Source organism: the organism of the source record quoted next, unplaced genomic scaffold (genome assembly GCF_019419815.1).
Source record: "Pyrus x bretschneideri cultivar Hongxiangsu unplaced genomic scaffold, Pyrus_bretschneideri_v1 Contig29, whole genome shotgun sequence".
Classification (NCBI taxonomy): domain Eukaryota; kingdom Viridiplantae; phylum Streptophyta; class Magnoliopsida; order Rosales; family Rosaceae; genus Pyrus; species Pyrus x bretschneideri.
Window position 1 is genome coordinate 71,915 of NW_025999601.1, and position 25,514 is coordinate 97,428.

Consider the following 25,514-nt stretch of genomic DNA (forward strand, 5'->3'; position numbering starts at 1 on the left):
TTGGTAATGTACGTCCACATGCATGCACAGTCATAGAGATTCTTAACTTTTGCTGCGCGACTCTTCCACAGTTTCACATTTCTTTCCACCTTTCTTTTGCTTGGCCGCGTCGATTGAATCATTCCATTCATATATGTCACCAACCACTTCATGCGGTAAGCCTCAATAGCATAGTATAGCACACAGGCCAAGACCGACAGAATCTGCTTATGTTAACGGGACTTGGCTGTTGCTGCTGATATTTTCAGCAGCGAAGTTCTTTCCTAATTTTCCCAGGTGCAAAATTAGAATATATGACAATACAAGGGAGCGATCGAAACAACGCTAGGGTATGTAATACATGTGGGCTCATTTTTTTTTCAACCGGTTGCAGATTAATTGGAAAGAAAATGATCTTTTTTCTGTGAGAATCGAGATCGTAACACCACCACGGAGTGTAAACGTTCATAACTTTTTTTAAAATGCAAAGCAAAATTTTTCAAGTTCAGTCAATGTATGCCGAACACTCTTAACAACGAATTTCATCTGACTACTTCAGTGGCATGTGGACATCTGCTGAGCAAACATTTTATCGAACATTTAGTGGACACTATTGGTTCTCGTACAGACTGCGAAAGGGTTCCTGAAGGACCTCCAAGCCATTTTTCCCACTTCTATAAGGTTTCGGGACCCAGCTAGTCCCTTATGGATTCGGCATATAAATATATATATATATATATATATAAAAGGTGAGCTGCCATATATATATATATATATATATATATATATATATATATATATAAGGTGAACTACCAATTTAGTTTCTGAAATTATCACCTCAGTGAAAATTAGGTCCTTAAACTATATTTTTTTCAAAAAAAAAAATCAATCCTTGAATTATAAAAATCTGTCAATTACATCCCTAATATTATATTCGAAGCTACTATATTTAATTTTCCGACAATTTAAGCCACATTACTTGCATATGGTACACATTGGAGGGTAGATTGGTAGTTTTTCATAAAGAAATATTGTATGAAGTTAACTTTGGAGGGTAAATTGGTAGGTTTTCATAAGAAATAATGTAAGTTAACTTCGGAGGGTAAATTAGATGTTAGATTCGCAACTATATGAAATGTATAAGCAAGAAAATGACGGCATTACACTCTAAAGTGTGTCAAGTGACTTAAGTTGACGAAAAATTGGATAAAATAACTTTGAATATTATAATATGGATGAAAATAGCAATTTTTAATGAATTTAGGAATTTATTTTACTGAAAAAAAATAATTCATAGACCTAATTTTCACTACGGTGACAGTTGAGGAACTAAATCAGCACTGTGCCTATATATATACACACACACACTTTTTATTTCTTTTTTGTAACTCCAGATGGATATATGCTAGAGCAAGTCCATCCCTCCAAATTCCCCAAGGAATTGGGTGATTGAATCCCCAAAACCAACAAAATCATCTCCAACCCAAGCTTAATCAGTCGGGCTACAGTGAAAAGGAGAAGGCCCGACTGCTCAATCGGGCTACAATTGCCCAACTCATTGCTTGAGGTAGTGTGACGTCAAGGTGACACAGTCACGATAAAAACCAAATCCGCCGGAGTTCGATCTTCTACGTTTCGATTTGAATTGAGGAGTGACAACGGAGCGATGGCCAAACGGATTGACGGAGTGACGGATCCGCAAAGTGATAGACGGATTAATACCAAACCCTAAAGTACATATTTCTCAAAACACTTATTGATACCAGACATATAAACATGTATAATAAGTCATTACTCACTCACGCTAATTAGTAATAGACCATATAACTTTTTACGTCTAAAACTTGAGGTGTATCTGTGGCATTCGATCATTTTTAACCAGTGAACGGTAAATAGAAAGAAGACACTTCTTGTTCTCTAAGTCAATTATAATTGGGAGGGAAAATAGAAAGAAAAAAAAACGTAGTTAAAGTTCTGAGCATGATGTTTATGAATTGAGTAATGCTAAGGAAGTTAAATTTGTTGACAAAATTTGCAAACTAAATGATGTGTCACCAATAGAAAATGAACACATTTATCAACACTTAAGCAAGAATCTAATCATCAATTTCCACGTCATTTAGTTTACAAAATATTATCTACAAATGTAATCTTCTCAGCATTACTCTAAGGAATTTGTAGGATTACAAACAAAACGTCACGGAAGAAGAGAGAAACCCTCTACATCACGGAAGAAGAGAGAAACCCTCTACATCACGCAACCAGACCCGTGACGTATCACAGAAAAGGGAAGGATTCAACCATAATCACATACAAAGTGAAGCTTACATATAATATATATATATATATATATATAACATAATCTTAAAGTAATTTTAATTAGTAAAGTTTAAAGAATAAAATTAAGTAGCTATCAGTAGCTACAATTTTTATTTTTTTTAAATTAATACTGTCAGTCATTACCCATGCATAGCATGGAATGGGTTCTGACCCATTCAGAGTCTCTCAATCAGAGCAAAGTTTGGCTGGGTATCGTGAGTAGTAATTAATTAGTTTAGCAATCTAATCACTTGATAACATCCAATAATGTTTGGGACCTCGAGCTAAAGCCAAAGTGCTAAAAACTAAGAGAGAAAACGTCACTGCATTTTAGGTCTTTTTATTTGTAGAATTTGAATTCATGACCCTCTTCTATTGATTATTTTTTAAACAATTGAGAAATGCTAAGAAGACTTTATCAAAAGTGAGACTCTTCATAAACTCTCATGTTTTTTACACAATGTTTTATAATGTTGGTATGAAAAATAATGACGGAGAGTTCATAAAGAATCTCAATTTGAGAGAGCCTCCTTAGTATTCCTCTTTCTAATTTTCACAATCACCCAAAACTTAATGTCGGTCCTGGTTTTGAAACAAAATATCATTGCCATTGTAAGCCTCCAAGGATCGATCCTTATGTTGCACAATTCTCCACTTTTTGCTTCCCTAAACCAGGGCTCATTCAGTGAAAGAGCAGAAGGAGAATACACTTATTTCCATGTCTTGCGGCTTGTTGTGGCTGGCATATATATAGCTAAAACATAATCTTAAAGTAATGTTTAAATAATAAAGTTAAGTAGCTACCACTACTAGCTGCTACCAAAAAAAATAAAATTAATATTGTCAGTCATTACGCATGCATAACATGGAATGGATTTCTGAACCATTCAACTACCATCACTTCTGCAAATTTAGGAGGGCTGAGTCTCTCAATCAGAGCAAAGGATGACTGAGTATGAAGAATCGTGAGTAGTAATTAATTAGTTTAGCAATCAAATCCCTTGATAACATCCAATAATGTTCGGGACCTCCAGCTAAAGCCAAAGGGATAAAAACTATGAAAAAAAACAAACAAAAAGTACATAGAGCTGAGTCAAGTATGTATTTTAATTCGTAGCTTGGAAAACGTCGATGCATTTTAGGTTTTTTGTATTAATTTGTAGAATTTGAATTCATGACCTCTTCTACTAATTATTGTTGGAAAAAATGATTGATTTTTGATAACGATTAGTTAAAGAAAACATCATTTCTAATTTTCACAAAGACCCAGAAATTAATCTCGGTCCTGGTTTGTGGGAACAAATGATTGATTTTTGTCATTGTATGCCTCCATGCATCGATCCTTATGTTGCACAATTCTCCACTTTTTTTAATCATGAGTAATGCTGTTCACACTTATTTTTACTTCTCACACAACTTTTTTAATTGTCAGTGTTAGATCGAATGAATTAAGAAGATCAATGACAAAAAATAAATTAGAAAGTGTAGGAGTAAAATAGGTGTGTGAGTAGCACTATCCTTATCATATATCTCTAGCTATATAATTAGTTTAATTATGTCAAGTAATCCATCTAATTACCTGTGACTACAAGAGGGTTTACAGTACATGATCCCTAATATCTGCTGGTAATTTAGGGTTTACATCTGTAGACAGCGAAGACATGTAACGCATAGGCATTGAATAAATTTACCTGTTTGTTTTCATAGAGAATTATACGCTACGTCATGGATTATTACGTATAACTTCAATGACTTGTTGCTTCTAACTTACAGTTATGGACAAGGACAACAAGAAAACAACGCAGCATATGACATGAGATCCTTGACCAAGTAAAAAAAAAATGATATTGGTTTATTATGTTCTGAGAGTATGGGTATTGGTGTCAAAACTCAGACGGAGTCTGGACCAGGTTTAACACGTATTTGCTCCAAGTGTTACTTTCAGTTTCAGCATCATGGGATGACTTGAGAAAAAGAAAGAATAGGCGTGCCACTGTTGGAGGCTGCTAACAAAAACTGTTTGTAAAAGTTGCATGTAAATCTGACTTCTTAACCAAATGATTGTGCACCAAGTGAGAAGCTAGTTCGGTTAAGTTCTTTTATGTGCCTCGAGTGAAAAGAGAACTTAAAATTCAATTTAGCTTCATGTATGCTTGCCTAAAAAGTAACTGAAAGTGAAATAGAAACTAAAGCAAAAAATAGAACGTAATCATATCATGATGAAGTCAAGATTACAAACGTTGACAAAAGTGAAGTATAAGCTGATGAGTTGAACTACATGACTTTGAAATGTAAAGAAAGCAGTAAAACTCTAGTAAGATTCAGGCCATAAAGGACAAGATAATGCTGCAGAAGTCCACCAAGATCCTTGGTGTCAGATTGGACTTAGTACAAAACATATACCTCATAGAGGAAATTAAGGTGGTTGGAATGATACATCATTCGAAATCATACCACAGGGCAGAGTTGTAAAAGTTTTAGATCTCAGGGATTGTAGGCATTGTATGTTTCCAAGGAAGGCTATGAGATTGTGACTGAAGAACTAAGGGTGTTTTGTTGAAGAGGAATTAGGTTTGTGCTGAAAAATAGTTGGGTTAATTGAAGAATCACTGAAGGTTTTGTATAATCATAGAGATCGAATTTGACGAAGGTATTCATCTTGAAGGCATTTGTCTTTATTTATGGGTAGTGTTGAAGGAGAAACCTCGATCTCATTGCTGAGTTGGAGAATGGATAGATCGATCATTTAGCGCCAACAGTTACTGAAATTTCTGGTAGGTGGCCTTCAGCTGTGTTCTGTGGCATTTCGCACGATTGTTGTGATAATTGCATATCTGATAACGCATGCATAGGCATTTAAGGGAACGAGATATTCTCGAGTCTGGTCGTCTGCGTGGCTGACGCACTTTGATGATAAACCTATCCAAGTCCTCAGTCGGTTCTCCAAGCCTTGAGATAAGATCCCATATTGGACATAAAAGTTGGTGGGCCAGAGTCATGCTATTTTTGCGTAAATAAAAATAGTTTGGTCTCATACCATGCCTTGTTTTTATTTATGACCTAAACAATATGTCGTCGTTGAAGTACCATTTAAAGAAAATGGTCTACAATTTAATTACGTCAATGGTAAAGTATTAAGGCTCTGTTCATGTCTATACATGGTTCTTAAGAGGTGAATGTTAATATCCATCAAAGGGTGGATGCAAGTACTTTCTTATGATTTATGATATTGAACATTTCCTTGCTTGTGTCTCAACTTAATACTTTTTTGACCAGCTTCAATTCAAAAGAAATGGGTTTTAATATCAAAGGATTTATAGCTCAATTGGTTAAGAACATTTACCCGATAAATCCACAATTTCACATTTAGGGCCGGCCCTAAGAATTTGGGGGGCCTAGGCGAGCCTTCGAAGTGGGGCCCTAAAATTCTCTGATCTCCGGTTCTTTGTATATTGATTTGTATAAAAAAGAATTCGTTAAATGCATAAAAAATTCTATTTTCACATCAAATATCATTAAAAATTAATATCAAAAAAAGATAAATATAAAAACATTACTTAAACATTACACGATTCACGTTTTTGACACAAATGTACTAAATGTTTGCAGTCAAGACTCTAAGATTAGGAGTGAAGAACAATAAAGCTTGATGATCAAGAGAGTAAATAACAATAAAACTTGATTGACGAGTATAATAAATTCAACGCCAATTGTTACTCTTGTGTTTTTTTTCTTCTAAAATCAACATCACACTAACGAATTGAATACTAAAATAATCCATTGAATAAAAAATTATTGAAAAGAAAAATAGAAATTCAAAGTTTTGATTACCTTAAAGTACAATCTTTAAGACCATATGATAGTTGGTTTAAACATTCAATAGAAATGGAGAGAATGAGAAATTGGTTTAAAGACTTGAGTTTTATAACTTTATATGCATTTGGACAGATAGATTGGTATTAAATTTGAAAAACAAGAAAAATCTAGTGATTGAAAGGCACCTTCGTGTTTCGAACTCAACACCCCAAAGAAAAATGAAGCCAACATTTCCACTGCACTAACAAATGAATTATGATATTTCTTACTTTTTTTTTATTTATATGTTAATTACGGGATAAAATTTTTTTGGAGGCCCATCCGAAGTGGGGGCTCTAGACGTGTGCCTACTTAGGCTACCCTCAGGGCCGGCCAATCACGTTTGATTCTCTTCTCCTGCAATATAGATTTGTATATAAAAAATCATATGATTTGAAATGTAATTAGGTCAATAGTGACAATACAAGGTATATATATGCCCTATTCACACACAAGTCCGCTAGCAAACGCAAATATGGATGTTTGGTTGACAACCGTTATGGGTCATTTTCAAGAGTATGAATAATTGAAATTTACACACACCAAAAAGGAAGCATGTTGGTCATTCTTGTACTTCTCCCTGCATAGAGATTCTTACTTTTAATTCTAACGTTGCTTAATTGACTCTTCCACAGTTTCACATTATCACTTGGTCTCCACCTGCATGATCGATGTCTAATTTTGAGTCAATTACATGCGGCCTGATTGGACATTCTTGTCACCAAACTTTACGCGTTGACCTCCATAGCACAACACACAAAGCAAAGACCCAAAGAAGCTGCTTAATGTTGTCAGGTGAATACTTACAAACTGGCAATGCAGGAAGGAATATATGTATACAACTCCTTATGTCCAAAATTTTAGCTGCGTATCTGTGGCTTGATCATTTTTTCTACCAGTTACCCGTTAATAGGAAGAAAATGACATGCACCATACGCGGCATATAATTCACGCTACACCAATTTCGTAACATGTTATAATGTGCACAAGGATGAAAACATATATATTCGAACTTCAATAAAAATTAGCCAAAAAAAAAAAAAATCATTGGTCCGTAAACTTTCACCGGGTTGAATCCCATCTTAGTCTTGGGAGTACGTGTACGTTAAATATAACTACACCCTAAGAATAACCACAACACACATTACTCACTTATTTATATTCATGAATCAATAATATATCACGAGACTCGTATTTTAGTACCACACAATAATTTTTCGTTAATAAAAAATGTTCGATGGGATCGAATCCGTATTATGCGAGTCAATTATAGTAGAACGGGAATATAACAAAGAAACAAAATCCATTTTGAAGTTAAAAGCAGGAAGTTTCCCATGTTTTGTTACGTTATCTACTAATAAAGTCCACCTGATGCATCACTTTTTTAAATTTGTCAACTATTGCAAAAACGTCACGGATTATGGGAGTTAAAGGCAGACATAAGCCATCCACATCAAGCCACGAGACCCATGACGCAAAACAGAAAAGGGAAGAAGCCAATTACTAATCTAAATGGAAAATGGGGTCTCTACTACTTGATTAAGACACCATTAGGTATACATATTATATAGATAGATTAATGTCATTGATCGCGTTTTGATTTTTGACCATTCTATTACCATCTATAGGATAAGAGCATCTCCAAGAAATGCAAATTTAAGATGTAAAAATCACTTTCACATCTTATTTTACATTTTTGGAAGTGTATATAATTTTATTGGAGAAATGTAAATTTGGAATTTCATTTCTCTCTTTTTATTGGCGGGATGACTTCCAAAAAAATGTAAAAAAAAAGGTAAATTTGCATCTTTCTGTGAATATGGATATCTGCATCCCACCATTAGATTGTTTTCTAGCCAACCAAAAATGTAAAATGTCAATTTGAAAGTATTTTGCATCTTCCATTGGAGACGCTCTCAGCACTTGCTAATAAGAGATCACAAGTCTCTATCACAATAATTAAGGGTGAGTAAGAGTATTTGATGATTTATTTTGGCGACAAAACTTGATTAACATCCAATTATGTTGGGGATCTAACCAAAGCCAAAGGTTATAAACTAGAGAGAAAAACAAATAAAAAAAGGACAAATTTAGATAAGTTTAAAAAGGTGCAGTTTTAATTTCCATACAGCTTCGTAAATTCGTAGTCGACGTACCGAATTAAACTTCATATTATACGTAATTGTAAGCTCCAAGGATCAATCCAATGCTGAACAACTGTACACGTATATATACTTAATTTCTCTTTCGTATCGTATATATACATATATACCTAACTAGAAGCCTATGAGTAGTTTATATCAAGAACTCCATGTAATTAAATGTGAATGCAAGAGGGTCTACAGTACTCGATCACTAGTATCTGCACTAGGAAAACTTTGTTAATTCGTTCCCGTTAATAGAGCTAGAGTTTAGACGTTACTTCATGGATTATACGTTACGTGCATAATTAGTCGAGAATTTACCCGATAAATCCAAGGTTTCACGCGTGTTCAATTCTCTTCTCCTCCAATACAGAATTGTAATAAAAAACAAATGGTTTGAAATGTCGTTAGGTCACCCTAAGCAAATGTGGATGTTAGGTATCACCCGTTATGGGTCGTTTACAAGAATCTGAACACTTGAAATTTACACACACCAAAAAGGAAGCATGCTTGCACTTCTCCCTGCATAGAGATTATTACTTTTAATTGTAACGTCGCTTAATTGACCCCTTGCACAGTCTCACATTATCTTTTGGTCTCCGGCTGCATGATCAATCTCTAATTTTGAGTCAATTACATGTGGCCTGATTGGACCATTCTTGTCACAAAACTTTACGCGGTGAGCCTCAATAGCAAACCACAGAGCAAAGACCCAAAGACTCACAGAAGCTGCTTAATGTTGTCGGGTGAATACTTGGAAACTAACAATGCAGGAAGGAACATATATGGACAACTCCTTATGTCCAAAATTTTTGCTGCGTATCTATGGCTTGATCCTTTTTTCAACCAGTTACCCATTGATAAGAAAGAAAATGACATACTCCACCTTTAGGGTATGTAGTATGTACATCCGGACATGCATATATTGTAATTTTTCAGTCAGATCATAACACAACTATACGCGGTGTACAATTCACAATACACCAATTTTATAACATGTTATAGTTAATGTGTACAAGAATGAAAACATATATATTTGAACTTCATAAAAATTAGCAAACAAAATTCATTCGTCCATAAACTTGCACCAGGTTGGATCCCATCTTAGTCTAGGGAGTACGGGTCGTTCGACAGTTTGATCATGGACATCATTAATATATACTACATCCTAAGAATAAACACATGCACTGGGCACTCACTTATTTTATATTTTTTTAATCAATAATACATCGTATGACTTACATTTTAGTTCCGCTCAATAATTTTTCGTTGATAGAAAATGGTTCGATGGGGTTAAATCTGTATTCTGCGAGTCAATTATAGTAGAAAGGGTACATAACAAAGAAACGAATCCACTTTTGAAGTTAAAAGGAAGTTTCCCATGTTTTGTTTGCGTTCTTTACTAATAAAGTCCACCAGAAACATCACTTTATAAATTTGTCAAAGATTGCAAAACGTCACGGATTATGGAAGTTATAGGACGACAGAAGCCATCTACATCAAGCCACGAGGCCCATGACGCATAACGAAAAAGGGCGGAAGCCAATTACTAATCTAAATGTGACATGGGATCTCTAATACTTGATTAAGACACAATTAGGTATGTGAACTACTAGTTGGGCAGAGAGGAGAGAATATAAATTATATGTAGCAATACATAGATTAATATCATTGATCGCGTATGGAAATTTGACCCATATTCTACTTTCTTCAATTGGTTTAGACCATCTCTAATGGAAAGATATAAATTTGAGATGTAAAAGTCACATTAATCACGTCTCATTTTACATTTTTGAGATGTGTAAATGTTAATTTTACTCCGATAGGAGAGTTGTAAATTTGGAATTTCATTTATTGTTCCCTCTTTGGTTGGCGGGGCGACCTCCAAAAGATGTAAATTTACATTTTTATTTACATCTTCTCCTGAATATGTAAATATATTACATCACGCCATTAGAGTATTTTCCGGCCACCCAAAAATGTAAAATGTCAATTTAAAAAACCTTTACATCTTCCATTGGAGATGCCCTCAGCATTTGCTAAATGTCCCTCTATCAGAATAATTACGGTGAGTAAGAGTACTTAATTAATGATTTTTAGCGACAAAAGACCTAACTAAAGCCAAAGGTTATAAACTAAGAAAGAAAAACAAATAAAAGGGACAAATTTAGTTGAGTTAAATACATGTATTAATCAGACAATTAAGTTGAAGAAAGTGCAGTTTTAATTTCCATACAGCTTCGTAAATCCGTCCAAATTAAACTTCATTTGTACGTAATAGTAAGTTCCAAGGATCGATCCTATGTTGCACAACACCTAGCTAGACGCGTATGAGTAGTTTTCATCAAGAACTCAATGTATCTGCTGGTAAATTAGGGTTTACATCCTGTGGACAGTGAAGACATGCAACGCGCATGAGCACTATTTGTTGCCATTTGTAGAGCTAGACTTTTGACTTTACTTCATGGATTATGCGTTACGTACATAACTTCCAACTCATAGTGATGGACAAGAACAAGAAGATAACAACGCAGCACATGAGATGATATCAACTTCTCCATGTGATGCATAAATATCATCAGTTGTGTACATGCCATTTCCACTACTTGAAACAAGGTTTTACGTATTTACTTTGGAAGAAGTTCGTTCAAAAATATACATAAAACCTAATTCGTAAAAAGTTTAGAAACTAGACTCTGGCACTACATCTTAGTTGTTCTAGGATTGCATACTTAAAATCTAGTCAAAAAATGAGCGTAAAAATCACTTCCGTCCCTTTTTAAGTAGTAATTTTTCTTGAACATATTTTAACCAAGCTTCCTCCACTTCTTTTGTTCAGCAGTTTCAAGTCCTCTTGTATGAGCTATGTATTCACTCCTTTCAACTCTCTTCTCCTAATCATCAATTAAGAAAATAAATTAATTTTTATGTAAGAGTACTTAAATACACGTATAATTAAAATGCACATAAAGCATGTAATGGGCCTGCAGATAAATCCCCATGTTTTCAAACGCTTCGTCGATCGACATATATATTAGTACGTATAGGCATAATTAGTTACCATGACTTGGTCAGTGACGACTTTCTCGACATATATTCATAATTTAGATAAATTAATTTATAGAACTCGGTTAATCTAATTGATTAGTCTCACAAATTCTTAGCTTGGCACCTGACCATGGGGATAATGTCAATAGATCATATTTAATATCGTTTGCTGTTTTGTAGCTCCGAGATGGCGAGTACTTCTCATCACCAGATTCCACTACAAGGATATGCCCGCATATTGACAGATCTATAGTATACAAAATCAGATTAATTAATTGAACTATATGTCGGAGGAACGTTGCATTTTAGCGACAAAGAATGAATCAAAGTACTAAAATTGATCATTTTGCTCCCAATATATAATATGTGTCTATATATATATATTATTCATGATGCTAGGTATACAACAGTTATTTTGTTTTGCATTTAAAAAAAAATGAAATCTATTAAAAAACATCACACAAGTAATCAAACGATCGCACACGCGCATACCTTAAAAGAAACATCACAGCTTCATAGTTATAAACTCATCCGTCATAAGTACAATGTAATTTCTCTACCACGGAGAACACACATCAAATCAATAAGAAAGAACTCATGAAGACCTAACTTTGCAAGTCGTAGAACTACCGGAAGGCACTACGAGGAAAAGGCTGCACCACCCTCTAATGGTCTTTGATCTTGCAATGTCAATGCATGAGTCACCTCCAACAAACGTCAGACTTTCACCTCATAATTATTTTCTATGTGCACAAATTACAAGAAATACAAAAACTACCACCTAAAATCTGAACACCAGCCACAATTTAAAGATGTGAGTTTGAGCTAAAAAATCACATAAAGATACTAACCTGTTGATCTTGCGAGATTGTTTTGTGAATAAACACTAGCCCTAAAAATAGAAATCATGTAAATTGCATACCCCAAAAATAATATAATTTAGCTTATAATTATACAATTAACTGATTTTAGTTCATATATAAAGTATAGAGTAATTGCATGCCCTCAAAAAATCTTGGAGTCATCACTTGTTAATTATATAACTTTAGTGGATATATAAAGTGTAAAGTAAGAGAAATAAATTTCATACACTCTTTCTCAATTCATACACCTCTTTTATTATGTAGCTGTAACTGTTAGATTGAACAATTAAAATAAAATTAACGATCAAAATTAACAGAAGTATGTAAAAGTAAAATAACGATGTGTTGAAATCATTGCCCATAAATTAAATGCCTAGCTACCCAAAAGTTTATGTTGTATATATTATGAACCATTATAAAGATACTAAGGGTGCAACTCATTTGGTTTGGTTGGGCAGGTTGGATGGTCAACCCAACTCTAACCCAATCTTCACAATTCAAGTTTGGGTTGGGTTCAAGTTCATGCAAGTTTAGTCAAGTTTGAGTCTAATTGGGTTCAGATTGGCCAACTTTATCGAGTTCAATCTTATAACACATCACCATCCACACAAAAGTTAAAGCAAACAACTTGAAGACTATTTCTAATGGTTCAACCGAGCGAACTTTTATTTAAATTACAAGATGTATCAAAGCTTAAACCAAGATAAATGTAAAAGTAGCAATGTCATTCATTATCCGGATGGAAATCGACAATAAACTCCAAGTATAGTCAATCTTTTTTTATTTTTTTATTTTTTTTTAATTTACTATTATTAGAGGGAGAGGAAGTAATATATACACATGAGCGAATTCGGCTCAAAATCGGGTTTGGTTTTGATTGACATGGATGGCAATGCATCAAACCAACCCAATCCAATAAATGAAAGGGTTGAGGTCCGGTCAGTAATCGTCTGAAATCGAGTTGGCATAAGCAGATTCTGGTTGATCCAACCTAAATTGCACCCCTTAGAGGATATCGCATAGAACAAGGTTCAAGTAGATTTGACTCGCTTAGCTGATTAATTAAGTTGAACCTTCTAATCATTCCTCATTTTGGTTGGGAGGGATAACAATGGAGGATAGTCCTATGCCACACTTTGTTGGCATATATGTTGGATGCATGCAGAATCGCAGATAATAATAGGTTAAACTATTTTTTGTTAAAAAATATGACATTTCCTAGGCAGTCAATGATTTGGTTTGGAATCTTTTAAACAAGAGGTAACATACACGAGAGGTTTTTATGTATTTCAGAACACAAAGTGGTACATTACATGTTATAGTATAATTAGTGGTACATTACAAAATGCAATACATTTCCTAGGCAGTCAATGATTCTAATTTATATTAATTTTAGGACATATTTTTAATGTCTCTCACTTAAATTATGACATACGATGTACTGCATTTTGTTCTGAGTCTGAGCAACTAAAAAATCTCTCAAGATAACACAAGACAAGGTGTGACAATATTGCATTCATAATACATAATTTATTTTTCCCAAATGGACAAATAATGGCTAGTGCTTAATAGAATTAGTAGTGTGATACATTTAGTGGTGGAGCTAGCATAGGGTCATTCGTTGCTCATGACCCTAAGAACTTCAAAATTCCTATGCATATTTGTGTGTATTTGTATTTGACTCCTATTTACTAAATTACAACCTCCTCTTTCTAATTTTATTTTCTTCTATCCTCGTCTGTTTTTTTTCATCTCTTCTTATGTGCGACTCTATCATACGCAACAAGTACTCTATAAATGCCAAATTTGACAAGCCTTGACAGTGTTCAACAGTACCCAACAGTTTCCTACAATTGCCCTCGACAAGCCTCTACAAAATTATGACCCCATTTAAAAATATTGGCACTGAATACATACAATGACAACTAAATGAAGTTGAGAACTTTGCACATTGTTTCAAAAGGGGTCCTTAAATCAAAACCTCGAAATCGAACTCTAAAGTCTACATCCTAAAGCAGTAAATCACGTTCAAATTTTGCAACCAATAAAAGAACAAAAATTAATGAACCATTCGATCACAACCCTACTCGACGTTGATCCTGTTAGCATCGCATGCAAGATTTAGGCAGTTGAAATCTTAGGTAGTTCTTGTTGTAATTTATGATATCATATGGATCGAACCCAACTGTCAATGGCTGCGTTTGATCTCATGGTTTTATGTTGCTGCTTGGATTAGACTGTATGAGAACTCGAAAACCACTTGACCAAGAACTGGTCATCTTAATCCTTATTAAGCACTGGATTTACAGCTAATTACACTTTTTCATCTACAAATTAATTGGGTCAAGAAAAAAAAAACAGATTAAATTCGAAACCAGAGAGTTGGTAAGCAGCAGGAGGCAGGCAGGCTCATTGTTTACTTTTCTCTTCAACTGTAGCAATTAAAATCGTGTTCAATAAAAGCTCAAAACCAGACGAATTGGCGGTCTTCTACAAAAATTTGGTCAACCTCAGAAAAAAAAAGGTCGTTCTTCTTTTCTTCGGTAGTAATTAAGTTCAGACTTTAATAATTTGATCCCTTTTACTTCACAAATAAAAATATAATAATAATAATATGATCCTTTCCTGCCGCATGCATTCAGTTACGTACGTGCTCAAAGCCAGACCTACGAGGACCAAGTCTCTTATTTAAAAGTTAGATAAGATTGTCTATTTGTTTAGGACAATACCTAAACCAAAGATTTAGTCACGGGAGAAGATGTACACAATTGGCACTCTTGTAATTAATTGTGTTGTAACTTTCATATCGATGAATTATCTTTATCGCTTATGTTAAAAAAAATATTAGACCATTTCGAGACCATCTGGAAAAGAGATGTCAAATGTAAAACATCACATTATTTGATGGCTTATGTGGCAGTTCGATATTTTATACATTCTTTGCTTCACCTGATATGTTAAATAAAAATGTCATGCTATAATTTTTTTTCTCACTTTGCAGGGTCCAATTATTGAGACAACCAATCAAATACTTATAAGTTGGAACACACAGCAGAGGCCTTTGTCTTCAATCGACTCAGCTCCACATAAGAAACTAAAAGGTCGGTGGAGAGAGTCTTGCTAACATCTTTTATTGTAAGTCTATGTGGCAGTTTTGACATCTTCATATATTTTTCTGACAAAAAGTAATAAATAGGAAATTATTGTTATTTTCAGGGTGGAGAGGAAGAATGAGTAGGATTCTCTCTCCCCTCCTATTCTCATCCCCTTCCTCTTCCCTCTCCTCTCACACTTTGTTTTTTGTCTTATTATCTCAATAAAAAAAAATTCAATATAAGATGTTAACGTGACTTAATTGTAATCATTCAAGTAAAAAGAGAGAGAAGGGAAGAGAAATTAGGAGGGAGGAAAATCATTCTCCGAAGAAGAAAGCTAGTAGTTTCCTGGTCCCTTTCTGCTTGACCCTAATAAATCATCATTAGCGTAATCAAATTCCCATCCTTCAAATCTTCATTTACTTTACCATTTGTTTCAAGACCGCGTACGTACATATTCGTATTTCTACTCGCCCAATCACATGCAGACATAAATACACGGACTCATAAGTCAAACATTTCCATTTCACCCTACCCCACTCCCTCTATAAATACCCCCTCACTCCCCCATACCCTCCATAAAAATTTCACCTTCCCTACCTTCATCTCTCTCTCTCTCACACACCTCCAAATCCCCAATCAACCGATCAAATTGAATTTAGGAACCTGGGTTTTGAATTCTGGAATCTGCAGATGCCTAGGAAAGGAATGAGGACTCTGTTTTTCAAATCTCCGTCTCCGTCGCCTTCAAACTCTCCCTCCAGAACCACCGCCATGCTGCCTTCGTCGCCGCGCCACAGCTTCTCCGACTCGCTAATGGAAGAGAACATCGAAATCGCTGAGGCCCTAATCACCAAGTGGGACTCCGACTCTGGTTCCACTTCCTACACCGCTGTCACCTCCATCTTCTACGACGACCGCCAAGAGGCGAGACTCTACCTCAAATCCGTTGGGGACTTGCAGTCCGCCATGCAGCACTTCCTCATCTCCCAAACCACCAGCGCCGAGAAGCTCATTCGAGCTCAGAATCTCATGCAATCCGCCATGAAACGTCTCGAGAAGGAGTTCTACCAGATTCTGTCAGCCAATAGGGAGTATTTGGACGCCGAAACGGTCTCCAGCCGCTCCTCCAGAGCCTCGACCCGGACCAGCGTATCAGATCAAGATTCCGAGTCGGAGGACGAGTCGCGAGTCGCAACCGAGTCGGTGGACCACATCTCCTGGGTCGCGATGTCTGATTTGAAATCCATCGCCGATTGCATGATCGCCTCCGGATACGGCAAAGAGTGCGTGAGAATTTACAACATCATCAGAAAATCGATCCTCGACGAAAGCCTTTACCTCCTCGGCGTCGAGAAGATGACGCTCTCACAGGTTCAGAAGATGGACTGGAGCGTTCTGGAGAAAAAGATCAAGAACTGGTTAAACGCCGTCAAAGTCTCCGTTAAGACTCTGTTCTACGGAGAACGGCTACTCTGCGACCACGTCTTCGCCGCTTCGGACTCGATCGCGGAGTCCTGCTTCAGCGAGATTTCGAAAGAGGCTGCAATGACCCTGTTTGGTTTCCCGGAATCGGTGGGAAAAAGCAAGAAACTTTCTCCCGAGAAAATGTTCCGTGTTTTGGACTTGTACCAGGCGGTATCGGATCTCTGGCCCGAGATCGAGTCCATTTTCTCATTCGAATCAACCTCCGCCGTCCGATCTCTGGCGGTTAACTCCCTGGTGAAGTTGGGCGAGGCCGTTCGTTCGATGCTCGAAAAATTCGAATCGGCGATCCAGAAGGAAACGTCCAAGACCCCGGTCCCCGCCGGTGGAGCCCACCCACTCACGCGCTACGTCATGAATTATATAACTTTCCTCTCAGACTACACCGAAGTCCTCACCGATATAGTCGCCGACTGGCCGCTGGCGATCTCGACACCGCTACCCGAAGCTTACTTCGGGTGCTACGATGCCGAGGAATCGCAGCTTTCTATTCGCTTCGCCTGGCTCGTTCTCGTACTTCTCTGCAAGCTCGACGGGAAAGCTGCGCTGTACAAGGACGTGGCGCTATCCTATCTGTTCTTGGCCAACAATCTCCAATACGTCGTCGGAAAGGTCCGGAGCTCCAACCTCAAGTCCTTGCTCGGGGATTACTGGGTGGAGAAGCACGACTCGAAAGTCAAACAGTACGCCGCGAACTACGAGCGCATGGGGTGGACCAAGGTGTTCGAATCCCTACCGGAAGATCCGACAGCTGAGATTTCATCCGACCAAGCCACGGTCTACTTCAAGCGCTTCAAGGCGGCGTTTGAGGAGGCATACAAGAAACAAACATCGTGGGTCGTGATGGACCCGAAACTCCGGGACGAGATTAAAGTTTCGGTGGCGAAGAAGTTGGTGCCGGCTTACCGGGAGTTTTACGAGAAGCATAGGAACGGGATAATGAGAGCGTGCGGGGAGGACTCGTTGGTCAGATATGCCCCGGAGAATCTGGATAATTACTTGTCGGATCTGTTGTACGGGGTGGCGAGTGGCGGTAGCGTTTCGTCATTTTCCTCGTCCTATTGCTCTTCCTCCTCGTCACACTCGCGTGGGAGGCTGGGTCGTTGAGAGACGTTGGGGTGTCGTTTTGTGGCCCGTGTGCCGTCGTTTAGTGACTATAATACATAGGACGTGGACAAAAAACATGTAAAGATTTTTAATACATTATACAAGAATTCTTTGATTTGTGAGACGGATTGAAAGGCAGATTATGCTGTCTGGTGTTGTTGGATTCTTCCTTTTGGAGATGGCATTATAATTTGCCGGCTTTGTTCAAACAAAATGTGATTTCTGATCCCTTTGAAAATTACTAGGAACTACGTCGGTTTACTCGATGGTTTACTTTATAATAATTGTGAGCTGTTTCGACAATGTGTTAACAGTTGATAGTTATAATAATTATGAGTTGTTTCGACAATGTCTTAATAGTTCATGGTTATTCCTGTGTAGCGGCCTAGCGGGAGATGGACTGAACTTAACATTTCTCTAGAATTTAGCTTGGCCTTATCTAGTATTTTATTTGGCCGCCTGTGTTCAAACAAAAAAACAATGCCTTGGTTTGAGTATTATTGAAATTATGGTGCCAGTTTAATCATCGAGCGCGCGTAAGCAATTATGAGTCATTGTCGTGACATGCATCAATAGTGTATTGTCGGTTACACATGGAACTATGTTGAGTTTTGTCGCTCACGTGCAAATATGTAAGTGCTTGTAAACAATCACTTAAGTTATATATCAACGATTCACACTTGGAAATCATGGTGGGATTAATCCCCTATAGTGCACATAACTATATAATTGTAAGCCGTTCCTCCATTACATATCAATAGTGCAATGTCATTTACGTTTGAAACTAAGTTGTGTTTAGTCGCTCTTATACATTTAATGTAAGTGAATGTGATTATTTCCATAACATATCAACGATTTACACTTTGAGGTGCACATACTTATGTAATTGTAAGCCATTCCTTCAGTATATATCAATAGCGCCATATCATTTACGTGTGAAAATATGTTGTGTTTAGTCCCTCTTACGGATTTAATGTAAGCGAATGTGTTTGTTTCCGTACGTATCAACGATCTATACTTTACGGTGCACGTAACTATATAATTGTAAGTCTTTCCTTCAATACATATCAATAGTACAATATCATTTATATTTGAAATTATGTTGTATTTAGTCGTTATTATCTATTTAATATAAGTAAATGTGATCATTTCCGTAACGTATCAACGATATACACTTATGGGTTTGTACTTCTCCATCACTTTGACCTGAACCCAAAATAAGCAGTAACTTGGAAACAATGGAGCACAATTTTGATTGAGACAGAAGCATCCGGTTTCAACAAAACAATAAGTGCTGGCATGCATCACAAGGGAAAGGATGGCTTGATGATTGATCAAAAATTAAAGCAGAAAATGACCAGACGACGTATGAACATATATGGCGTTTGACAAGTTGATTTTCGTCGTCAGAACAGAGGCTCTCGATCGTCTGACTTTCTAACCTTTCGGCTTTAGGGTCCAGATTGGCTGAGAGCCCGTAATAATTTGACCCAAAAGAAACCTGAGGGTTCAAGGACGTTTCCTAAAGTCTGCGACGCTGTAGAGTCCACGTATTATTAAGGGTTGATTTGGTAATCAAAATACAAGGAATTGAATTGAAAAGAAATTAAGTTGAGGAGGAATTAGAATGAAGAAGAATTAGAATCAGATTCATGTTGAAGTTGTTTATGTAAATGTTTAGAAATCAGAATAGAAATAAAACTGAATTCATATAAGTTGTTTACTAATTCCACTGAAGCAGAAGAGATATTAATATGATTACTAAATTGCCCTTGTTTATTTTATTTTATTCTATATTTGTGCTTAAAAACATTTTAATTAGATATTTTTATTTATCTATCTATCTATTGTATATAAAGTCAGAAGTGTGATGAACAGCGTAAGAGCTTGATAAACAGTGTGCATGTCGACAAAATTAATTGAATCAAAATACCCCTACGCCAAAAAAAATCAAAACAACAAAAATGAATGCATAAGATAATCCAAGGGTAGTTTGGTAAATTTAGTTAACAAATTGATGCCCTCCACAGTCTTCCAAACCATTCATTTTCTCAGCTTCATTCATACCTCTTCGACCCATTTGGGGATTGGGTTTCTCTCAAACCCTAATTTTTCTCTCTTTCTGATCTCATCTCTCTGCTTGCGCCGATCAGTGGAACACCGTCCAGGAATGCGTCTCCGAATTCATTAACTTCGTCACCAGCGAGTAATTTTCACTTCTCTCTCTTTCTCTCTTTCTGTCTCTACTGTTATTTACTTTGCTTTTCAATCGGATTTTTTGGTGTTGATTTTGAATTCTATATTTGTGCTGAATTCCATTCTGATCGAAAGAAATTTAATACCAGAAAGCTTGGCTCCCGTTCTGATTTGAAGAAATTTTTTCTTGGATTAAACTAGTAGATTAATTGTATTTTGTTGGTTCAATTAGGGATGTTTTTGGGGTCTTTTTTTAAGAATATATTGAATCAGTCTATTTATTATTTACGTTATTCCATTGCGACCGTTTGAAGGTGATCTGAATTCACCTGTTGTGATCACAGTTTGTGGTTTTGCACTCCCTGATGGCAGGTCACTACTCGAAGCTAAAGAGACTTCTTCAGCCCTTGGTTAGTTAAAGCCTACATTAGAGTCAATATCATGGATTCTCTTATGCAACCCTCAAGTTTATTTAACCAATGTAAATTGAAGTTTTTCCCGCTTTAATGTAGGGGCAGTTGCATCCGCTGACGGCTCAGCATTAGCAAAGGTTGGTTCAATTGTAATTACTTATCTCTATTTATAGTTGCCAATTTTTTTTTTTTTTTTATTACAACAATTCTGAAGGGGACTCAATTTTTGGAGTCTTCAGTCATTGTTCAATTTTTTTCTTATCGAAAGTTTGTTTTTCCACCTTTTGGTTTAGGCTTCTCTAAGATATCGAAGCTATATTTAAGGATTTCATGTTTTTTTAATTGTGTTACATCTTAATTTGATGGTGTTTACAGAAGGATACATGCAGATGTAGCAACAGTTTTGTAAGAGCCAAAGAAACTGTACATGGGCTTGGGTTAGCGGTTGCTATTTCATCCCACAGATGGAGACGCTATTGATACCGAGTAATCTTCGAAGAAAGTCACCTCTTCAGAGAAGTAATCTGGTAGCATTCGTTAAGCACTTTCCAGGGTACGGACTTCACCAAGCCCAGGTTTTAGTTTGTTTCTAATTTATTGAGTTTTTAGGGGCATATTCTGTAATTAAAGGGGAATGAGGGGTCCAATTTGGTTTCAAAATCTTGAATCTGATCAAATGAAAGAATCAAAATTTAAAGATAATATGCCACCAATCATAGGACCCTGACTTCCAACTCTGCTGCTGCACTGAAGCACCATACTTTTCTTCATACGTTGGAAACATATGTTTTTTTTGTCTGATTTTTTGTACTGATATTAGTAGCTTTTTAGGGTTTAACTATTTGATTTCACGGATTCATTATAGACACATTAAATAGTTACATTTTTAATTCGTATTTCATAACTTGGTTGCTTGATGCTAATGTCGATTCGTTACAACAGAAGTGAACTAATTCTAATTTAAGCGTGGAATTTTTGCTCTTGTTTTTATTGTTGTTGCCTTGATTGTGGTTATCTGACTGATTAATACTTCATGAAATATTGAGCAATATCGTGCGGCTCAAGAATTTCGTATGTGTTTGTGCGTATTTTTGTACTCTGAATAATTCTAATCAAATTCCATTGCTACTAAGCTAAGATCAGAATTTTTAGTATATAAGGGAAGGTTAGCAGATACTTACCAATTATCCAAAGCTGGATATTAAGGTCTTTAAGATTAATCTCTTTTTGTATGTGTAGCATATGCTTGGAAAATAGCATATGCTTGGAAAAGGTTTCAACTTTATTTTTTATTTGTTAGATGATCAATTGATGTATTTTATGAAAGTTGTTCTGCAAGATGTAAAGATAATTTCTTTGTTTATGTATACTGTTTAATTATATCAATGGAAATTGGTGCTGCCATTGTGGCAGTAGATGAGTTTCTGGCTTTTAAGACGAAGTACTAAAAAAATTTTATTTCTTTTTTCTTTACATGCTTTTCTTTTAATTTTGCAGGAATTCTCACGTTGCTTTCATTAAGTTTTACATGGCCATGATAAGGTATTGCTCATCCCCACAAACATTTTGTACATGTGTGGCATTAATATATTTTGTTTTTTGATTGAATTTGTTTTCATTCAATGGGTTTAGTGAGCTAAACAGCAAGTCTCTTTTTAATCATGTTTAAATTGAAGTCCTAATTTCGTTGGTTTGTTCATAATTAGTGTGTTATGTTGTTTTCCTGTGTGTTTTATGTGTTTGGTAATTTATGGGAGTCTTCACAAGAAATGTTGTGTACAAAAATATTTTGCTTCCATCCAAATGTATGATAAGGTTACATTGATTCTTTTAATGTTTAATTCACTTTTCAAATCCACATAGATAAATACATTTAAATTGTATAAGTGGAGTGTAGAACGCTGTAATTATAAAAAGGCCTTCCACGCGCGCGTGAGCACGTGTAAGGAGGCTAGTTTAATTAAAGTAAAGAGTCATGCGCGTGCAGGAGGCTAGTTTAATTAAAGTAAAGAGTTAAAATATGCATTAAAATATGCAATATTGATTTATTGTGTATAAATTAGATTATAATCTAATTAAAAGTAAAAAACCTAACCACATTCATCTTCCTACCCGCAGAAGAGAGAACCCAGAAACCTTCAGAGCCGTCAAGATGTTCCTACCCCGCAGAAGAAAGAACCCATAAACCAATTGGAGAGTCAAGTCCTTCCTACCCCGCAAAAGAAATAACCCAGAAATTCATAGAAATTTGTTTGCTCATGCCTATTTCTTCTCAGGTTTATGGTGGTGCAGTGGTGATACAGAAGGGAGATGGAGAGGGAGAAGTGGTTAGTGCTCTAATTTTCAAGATTCTTTGATTCTTAGGGGCAAACAGAGAGTATTTGTAGTGGGTATGGGATCTGGTCTTGGTGGAGCAGCATCTAGTCATGAGGTAGATGAAGAAGCAGCGCTGGTGAGGGAGATGATCACAGTAAGATGAAGGGCTTTATTGGAATAATCACAACCAAGTGAGGGCATAATTGGTAAAAGAAGTCCATTCCCGATTCCCCTCCAGTCAAGGAAGTCCAATTCCTCCAAAATAAGGAGTGGGATTCCCAAATTGGTGTGGACCCCACATGTATTTTGATTCTCCAAGATTACGTAAACAAAGATGTATCCCGTAATCGAAATCCAATTCCATAAATTGATTCTGATTACGGGTACTTAAACGTGCCCTCGAAGCGAAGGAAAAGAAGCAGAAAAAAGTTGCTTCTCCTGCCCTTTCCTGCTCAATTTCTTTCATTTTTCACGTGCGTTTAAGACTCAGCGTTGGAAAAAAAAAATTACGAAGTTTTTATTACAAATAATTTTTGAAATTGATTCGTTTAATTAAGATAGTATTTTAAAGCTAAAAATGGATAACTGTAGTTCTTAATATTGTTGACGCAAATCAATGTCATCTTTTTATTAGAATTATGTCAAAACTTTTGTTAGTATACTGATATGACACATATATAGATCTCACATGGATAAAAAAAAATTAAATTAAATTATAAAAATAAGAAAAAATAAATAAAAATGAAATTAACAAAAAGGGAAAAGAAAAGAAGAACTAAAAGCTTCATTAAAGCCCTAACTACGAAGCTATTATCTTCCCCACCCTGATTGCATAAAAAACCCTAAGCCCACCCCTCTGTCAACACTAGCTATGGAAAATGAAAGCTTAAGTATCTAGAGAGAGGGTAAATCTGCAACAAACTTTTCTCATTATAGTTAATGAATTATTACAAGGGTGTTTTCACTATAAATACATTTCAGCATAACTAACTCAACTTATAACAATCCAGTGACACATGTCACAATCCTGACCACTAATATCTGCTAACATTCCCTCTTAATCTTATGTCTTAGTGGAACCAAGTATAAGATTGGAACAATGTGTTGTAAACAAAGGAGAACATAAGCCTTTTGTGAAAATGTCCGCATATTGGTCTGTCGAAGCAACAAATTGCAGAGAAATGACACCTTGTTGAAATTGTTCTCTCACAAAATGACAATCCACCTCAATGTGTTTGGCTTTAGAGTGCAATATAGGATTAGTAGCTAAAGTGATGGCTGAGATGTTGTCACAATGTAAGAATGGAGGAGAAGAAGTATCAATATGAATATCTTTCAGAAGTTGTTGAAGCCAAACAATTTTGGCAATGGCGGTTGCCATAGCCTTGTATTCAACTTTTATCGAGGATCTGCTAACTATGTGTTGTTTCTTAGAGCTCCATAAAATTGGATTGGAGCCTAAGAACACAACAAAGCCTGTAATAAATCGCCTATCATTGGGATCACCAACCCAATCATCATCTGTGTATGCTTTTAAAACCAATGAGTCAAGTCTAAAACAATGCCCCAGCCTAAAATACCTCTGAGATATCTTAAAATTCTCTTGACAACAACATAATAAGATTCCAGAGGAGAATGCATAAATTGGCACACTTGATTCACAAAATAGGCAATGTTAGGTCTTGTAAAGGTTAAGTAAATTGGCATAAATTGCCCACACTAGGTATTAGAGACGAAATTGATGATTGAGTAAGTGCCAATTGAGCAGAGGTCACTATTTTCAATGAGAAAATCACAATCTGTGCAATGCAAGTATAAAGAATTCACAAACGGAGTCAATCCATAGACTACAACACAATAATCGAACCAAGACTTCTTATCATCAAATGAGTGTTTGACAAGATATAAGCGTGTTGTACTCCTTTTCTTTTCAATCAAGGGTTTATCTCATCAAATTTTATTCTAATAAGGTTGTAACAAAGTAGCATTACACACGACGACCACCTGATCAATAATTCATAAAAAAAAGTTGTACTCTTTTCCTTTCGCTTAAGTTCTGTATCACCAAAGTTTTTAAATAAAATTTAAATGAGCAACTATAAAGGGTAATCGATCCTAAGCCCTAACTATAAAGAGTTATTAATAGAAATCAAACGGGCCAAGGAGACCCTAAAACATCATCAGCTAGACTTTGGCCCACCCAAGCATGAAAGCCTATGTGTGCCTAATCTCCCGATAAACATGGTGGATTTCATTGTTTTGAATGTTGTGTTTTGGGCCAATATGGAAAACTAAAAACCACAGCAAGTCATAGAAAAACAAAGTATGATGGGTTGAGCATTTCTCTCCTGCGGACGAAGATTTGGGCTGTCGTTAGCAGTGTCTTTCGGTAGGAAAAGAGAGGGGGGGGGGGGTGGTGGGGAGGGTGGGGGTGTCCTAAGGACCCGTATAGTTCAAGAGCCAAATTGCCAAACTGATTTTAGAGATATTAGAAAAAGGTGCTGACCAAAGAGGCTCCATTGGTGGTGGCCAAGGTATTGGGTTGATCGAGACCATCGAAAGCCTGAGAATTTTTGGGGAAGAAATTGAATTTTTCAGTCAAAGCTCGACGGATCTGAGGTGTTTTAGACAGAGGAGCTAAATAATTCGATTGGATTGTGATGGTGGTTTGATTGATATGGGTGGTTGCAGCGC

At 36.1% G+C, this 25,514-nt stretch overlaps 1 protein-coding gene and 1 long non-coding RNA gene across 5 annotated transcripts; both read left to right on the top strand.

Moving 5' to 3' along the window:
- Positions 1-15,871: 15,871 nt before the first annotated feature.
- On the top strand, positions 15,872-18,019 carry LOC103945681 (exocyst complex component EXO70H1-like). Its single transcript, XM_018647079.2, has one exon. It carries the CDS (start codon positions 15,997-15,999, stop codon positions 17,893-17,895), a length of 1,899 nt encoding a protein of 632 aa, XP_018502595.1. The 5' UTR covers positions 15,872-15,996; the 3' UTR covers positions 17,896-18,019.
- A 1,923-nt stretch (positions 18,020-19,942) lies between these two features.
- LOC103945679 lies at positions 19,943-23,276 on the top strand. 4 transcript variants are annotated; one of them, XR_007260083.1, is made up of 6 exons: positions 19,943-20,101; positions 20,436-20,501; positions 20,604-20,641; positions 20,880-21,057; positions 22,002-22,046; positions 22,623-23,276. It is a non-coding gene; the product is annotated as an uncharacterized LOC103945679 (long non-coding RNA). The 4 variants fall into 4 exon arrangements; XR_001953077.2 differs by having other exon boundaries at positions 20,464-20,501; XR_001953076.2 differs by having other exon boundaries at positions 19,949-20,101; positions 20,406-20,501.
- Positions 23,277-25,514: the final 2,238 nt, after the last annotated feature.

Excerpts from the sequence above, each read along its gene's own strand:
- LOC103945681 (XM_018647079.2), top strand. The coding sequence starts at position 15,997 with ATGCCTAGGAAAGGAATGAGGACTCTGTTTTTCAAATCTCCGTCTCCG.